The 6,000-nt window shown below is 45.0% G+C and overlaps 1 protein-coding gene across 1 annotated transcript in view; it reads right to left on the bottom strand.

Annotated features, from left to right (window-relative positions):
• The window catches only part of LOC135805334 (nuclear cap-binding protein subunit 1-like), a 28,595-nt gene extending 23,292 nt beyond the window's left edge, over window positions 1-5,303 (bottom strand). Inside the window, exons 1-5 of the mRNA XM_065319355.1 lie at window positions 5,090-5,303; window positions 2,737-2,831; window positions 2,151-2,251; window positions 1,491-1,575; window positions 765-836 (exon numbers count right to left, since the gene is read on the bottom strand). Of these exons, the coding sequence (XP_065175427.1) occupies window positions 765-836; window positions 1,491-1,575; window positions 2,151-2,251; window positions 2,737-2,831; window positions 5,090-5,153 (417 nt within the window). The 5' untranslated portion in view covers window positions 5,154-5,303. The remainder of the gene's footprint in view (window positions 1-764; window positions 837-1,490; window positions 1,576-2,150; window positions 2,252-2,736; window positions 2,832-5,089) is intronic.
• Between the last annotated feature and the right edge of the window lie 697 nt (window positions 5,304-6,000).

The following is a 6,000-nucleotide window of genomic DNA, read 5'->3' on the forward strand; positions in this document are numbered from 1 at the left end:
GCCATGGACATCACAAGGTACAGTAGGTATCGGTTATAGCGTGGGTGTTTGAAAAACGACTTTCTATTCTTATTTCCGCTATTTCTTACACACGATAAATCAAGTGTGACATATCATGTGCATGTGCGCAGAGGCAGGAAGATCATCATAATTATATACAAGGTTGTGCTGCTGTGCATGCGGCTGGTCACAGTCACATAGGCTTACCATGTGGCTATGCAACATGAGTTACATGACCACAATAGTTGAACCTGCAGCACTAGGACCCAACGCGAGTAGGCCTTGGCGGATAATGCCGGCAGAAAAATTGGCAGAATTCGGTACTTTTTCTGGTAAGTTTCATGCATGTTTGGTATGTGGATAAAGAAATGGAGCAGAATTCGAGGAATTGCCCGCCATAAGGTTTGTATGGTTCTGCCAATTTCGGTGCAAAAAAAGCAGAATCTGCCACCTTTTCGAGCATTATCCGCCAAGGCCTAAAACGCGAGTCAGATCAGAACTGCTTTGGACAGATGTTATTACTACAGGCGATATACTTTGTACTGATCTGGCATATTTCGCTACACAAAGTCCATTCTTAGGACCGATATATTCTACTGTACGATAAAATTGCTTGTAAGAATAAATGTGCACTTGAAATCCATATTATGATTATGAAAACATGAGAGTTCATTCTTGTAGGCAGTATATTCTTTTACACGACCACGCTATAACCGATACGCACTGTACTTCGGACAGCAACTTGGACAAGTCAACAAGCTTACCAAGATCTTGGCAAGGATGTAGTTATGGTGGTACAGCGCTTGTTTCAGATTCTCAAAGATCATCTCCACGCACTACAACAAGACAAGAGTTAATTCAAAACAGAAGTCAGCGACTAGGGAAGAGAACACGATGAAATAACACCCGCAAAGTAGCTAGGGTGGATCTCGATTCAAGCACGGCATGTCCATGATACCAACGCAGTACAATGAACTTCAGTACACTGCCAATGGTATGTAGATCTACTGAGCAGCTCCAATACCGCAGCTTACACGCACACACAGACACACACAGACACACACAGACACACACACACAGTACTGCTGCACTATGCAATACAAGTCATCTGTTTTCGCTGAATGAGAAAAAGCCAAAATTCTCCATGAGGTGCTTTTTCACTGCCGATGGCTCATATCATGCACACATACGAGATAGAGATACAGTGAAGGAAAGAAGGAGCAGCAGGGCGCCATTCTACTGACGTGACAGTTGAAATTCATCAGTATTCCTCCGGCATATAGGACAATGTAGAGGAACGGGTACATGCGCATAGTGATGCATACACTGTAAGTCTATAGCACAGGTACCCCAACAGGACAGGTACCCCAACAGCACAGGTACCCCAACAGCACAGGTACCCCAACAGCACAGGTACCCCAACAGCACAGGCACAATCAGCACAGGCACAATCAGGCGTAAGAAGGTGCACACTGTGTACATCCACCTACCTCACCACCGAATCTGAAATCCCGGCAGTTGAGAAGGCCAAGCAGTGTAGAGTAAATGCATACTTTTTCCGGCTGGTCCTTGGCACTGAACAGATGAACAGATGGACAGATGGACGGACAGTGTCAGATACATGTAGACGTACAGAGCGGACAACCACCAACATGCCCAAGCACATGCAGTTTATACATAGCTATGGCAGAAAAGTGCTTGGCTTAGTGGACGTTCACACTGGAGCATACCGCATTTCCCCGATAAGACACACTCGATTATAAGTCACACTCCCACTTTCAGGTTTCAGCCATACTGTTTCAATATATTCACATAAGCAGGTTGTCACACTCGATGGTAAGTCGCACTTCCTTCTTTGCTCTTGAAGTTTAGTGTAAGAATCATACAGACATGGCATCATCCTGGAAATTAATAAACTGCAAACCACTCCTTGATCAGGAAACACTCAATCTCAATTGCAAAACATAGATCTGTGATTCGCAGTCTCTAATAGAAAGCATCTTGCAAGGCATCAGCTGGCTACCCCCCCCCCCCCCATCTGTCTGTCCGTGTTTGTGTCTGTGTTGTGTCTGTCTCTGTGTGTGTCCCTGTCTGCCTGTCTGTCTGTCCGTCCGTCTGTCTGTGTCTGTCTGCATCTTCTCCTCCCTTACCAGTCTGAGATGATTCGTACAATCCTGGATTTATAACTGGGCAAGTCAGCTTCAACAACTGCAGCCAGCGTTTCCAGATTACTCTCCAGTGAGGATGTACTCTGCAGCAACAACAACATTACGTCAGAGAATCAGCTACAGCCACACCTCGCTTAACCGCACACATCCGTTTTCCACAAAAAAATACCCGGATAGGCGAGGGAACCGGATAATCGAACACACATACTGTATGTATGCATGGCATATGCTGTAAATCGGTAACCAACGATTTTCTTCCGGATGGCGATGGATCTGGATACAAGAGGACCGGATAAGCGAGGTCTGACTGTACTGGTTGTTGTGTACTTCGAAGTACAATACAATCATACAGTGCCTTGTCAACAAACAATCAAGAGCAGTCACACACATGTTTATCTGTGTGTGTGTGTGTGTGTGTGTGTGTGTGTGTGTGTGTGTGTGTGTGCGCGCGCGCGTGCGTGCACGCGTGTGCATGTATGCAAAATAAGGGAATTGAATGCTTCTACAATGGGCCACATGATACTCAACACCAATCCTCTTATCATATCTCATTGCATTGAAAACGCACCTTTTCACCAACACGGGTGATAAGCGATTGCAAGCGATTCTCGATCATCGGTATCGTATCTCCATCCTCTGGGGCAGATCGAGATCGTTTTCTCTCTACACACAAATCGCAGCATACCGATCACACGTATACACAATGAATCTACGAATTGCACTGAAGACATCATAAAGAACTACTAGTACAACTGGTAAGGAGTAAGGGAGGATTACACCTGTTTAAACATAGTAGGTGCTCCAAGTGATTACCGTAGAATCCCGCGGATAAGCCCACCCGCGTATAAGCCCATGCCCACGCATAAGCCCAGGGAAAGTTCGAACATCACAAGGCTTCGTCGTACAAGCCCATGGGCCTAAATTGTACCATGAGTCCATAAATTATGGACTCTTGGTCGTACCATGTACATGTATGATGATTGTACATGTACGTAGTACGAGTGTTTGGGCGAAAATTAGTTTTTTTTTTTTTTTGTACATTTCAACACAATCATCGGTTGTTTTTGTTTGCACAGTGGCTTTCAGCAATGTACTTCTCACTTCATTGGCACTTTTCAATAGCACAATGTTGGCGTCGGCGTATAAGCCCATGCCCGCGTATAAGCCCACCGAAATGTCCTTGTGAAACAGATAAGACCATGGGCTTATCCGCGGGATTCTACGGTATTTGCAAGGGCTTATTCGATTGGTCTGATCCAGTGGCAGTGTATGTGATGCGGGTCTGCCAGGTCTGCTGGTTGAGACCCCCCCCCCCCCCCAGGCTGAGACCAGTGCCAGGCCTCGCCCCCAAGACGGAGCTTACTTTCACAGAGCTGTGCAGAAAGAGAACTTTAGGATGTCATCATGCTGTGTAATTGAGTATGATTGTGTTGAATGTGCCAGGCATGCCAGGCTGTGCATCTTCCATGCTATCAGAAGATAACAGCTTGGGAACTTTGGAAGAGGCATGCACACTTACTGTAAACCGGGAAAGTTTTGCGGCGTGCAACTTAAGCGTTTTAAAAAACGCCCCTGTTAACGAGGGGAAATTTTAGCGATTTGGTCTTTTCAGGTGGTACTTGTACATGTACTTCCGTTCAAATTCTTCAGTTCGCGGCGATTCTAATTCGCGTTTTGGCGGTGATCGCGAAAGTCGCGAAAATTATCCGCTCGCGAAAGTTTCCCGGTTTACAGTACTAGGCTAGCACTAGAGTAAAAACGGGCAATTACATGTATCTCGCGGATACATGTAATTGCCATGTTATACAAGGGGTGACAAATATCGCAAACTTTGAACTTGGCACACCCTAAGTTAAGGTCGGAGATATGGGGACGTGGACTACCAGTGAGATGTGTACACTCTTGAACCAAGCGAGCCTGGCTTTTATTTCTGATATCAATAATAATTATTGTTCCAACCCACAAACTCTTGGGTCCGATGTTTCAGGGTATCCGACTCTCTGTGGCGAGAATATAACGACATGTTTCAAAATCTCCACCCTGACTGTACCTGCTGGTGGTGGTGGTGGGGAGGGGGGGGGTAAACAGCAGCTTTCGGTCTGTTCTACATTTAGATCAAATTCCCCACCACATGCAGCTGGTGTGGTGAACAAGGTCGTCGGCCGGAGAGCACATGCGAAAGGGAGTTTGGACTAAAAGGTCCACGCTAGGTTAAAACCGTGTTTAAAATAATTGAGAAATAGACACAAAAGAATGCATACACAACTCGTTTCCAGTCAGCAGTTTCTATGACACGTGAGGAAAGTAACACTGTCTCTTGCGTTCCCTACTACTCCTTTATCTATTTACTCAAACATGTTAAAAAAAATTCTACACATTTCGCAAGAATTTTCCATTTTTTTAATTTCAAGTCCAATACATTAAATACTGTAAAAGCAGAAATTTTCGGTGGTGTTTTATTTTCGGTAACTTCGGTGCCGACAATTTTTACCGAAAATAAAACACACCGAAAATTTCGGTACAACCGGTACAACCGATACTGTATACATGTAGTACTAGTACACTTACCTGGAGAACGGGTTTTACCGAAAATTTCCCTCTACCGAACCGCCGATTTTGGAGAATACCGAAAATATTACACCACCGAAAATTTCTGCTTTTACAGTAACTTTCTTGGAGACTGGAAGCTTATCAGGGAAAGAAAAACTACAAAGTAGTTTTCTTTCTCCAATACATTACATGTACATGATAGTTTGGTGATGAATGATGAATAGTACCTGTTACCTGTTGTGTTGAAATGTTACCAACAGAAAATCTAGATACTCTATAGTACTATTAAATTATCCCCTGTAGCTTCATCCAAGCCCTGTCCGACAAATACACAACCCCATTGCCAAATTCCAAAGTGACACAACGCTAACCTCCTCCTTCGTCTTCATGTGAATCGAAGAATCGCTTCCTCTTTCCCCTGCTTCTGTCAGCCATTTTCAGGGTATTTCCACAGCTCTAGCACGATGCTACGAAGCGATTAGTTAGTTCAGAGTGCGGCGAGAAGATGTTGAGAAGAATGAAAGAAACAAACTATTGCTCGTACATGTATTGGAGTGTTGCCTGATCGGGATCTTGAATGTTGAACTAACTAGTTACTTTGAAGTGCATGCAAAACCGTATTTTACTTTCGCAACAAATGTGTTTTTTTAGCCGATCTTGACCATCAATAATTCCGGCTCACGTTCACGTCATGTCACACGTCATGTCACACGTAGATTTATACGATCGATCATACCGCGCGCGGTGCCCGTACCGGTAGCGCGCTGCTGTACAATTTTTTTTGCAGCGGTGTAGTGTAGAGTTGGGGCACTGGGGGGGGGAGGGGGGGGGGGGGGGAGGGGGGAGGGGGGGGGGGAGGGGTGCCGGATTTACGTAACGAGTTACGTACAGTGAAACCTGTCTAAGACGACCGCTCATGGGACCTTCCAAAGGTGGTCTCTGTTATCAGGTGGTCTCCTTATCCAGGTTCATTTGACTGGAAATGGCATCTCGTGGTCTTCTGGGACAGGTGGTCGCCTTATCCGAGTGGTCGCCTTGACAGGTTTTACTGTAACTCGTTACATCTGAAATCCACATGCATATTGCGCATTACCGGTATATTACGCCCATGTACATGTATATCTGCAATGTATTTCTGTCATTTTGATACAGTGTACATGTATACATCGAATTATCGCCCCGTTTCACTTTTGCCGATTGTTTCTAAGATCCTTGAGAAGGTAGTACATCGGCAAATGATTAGGTTCCTTCAAGATCACGCTGAGCTTCGTATTCTCCCAGA

This window comes from Sycon ciliatum, chromosome 1 (genome assembly GCF_964019385.1).
Source record: "Sycon ciliatum chromosome 1, ocSycCili1.1, whole genome shotgun sequence".
In the NCBI taxonomy this organism is placed as follows: domain Eukaryota; kingdom Metazoa; phylum Porifera; class Calcarea; order Leucosolenida; family Sycettidae; genus Sycon; species Sycon ciliatum.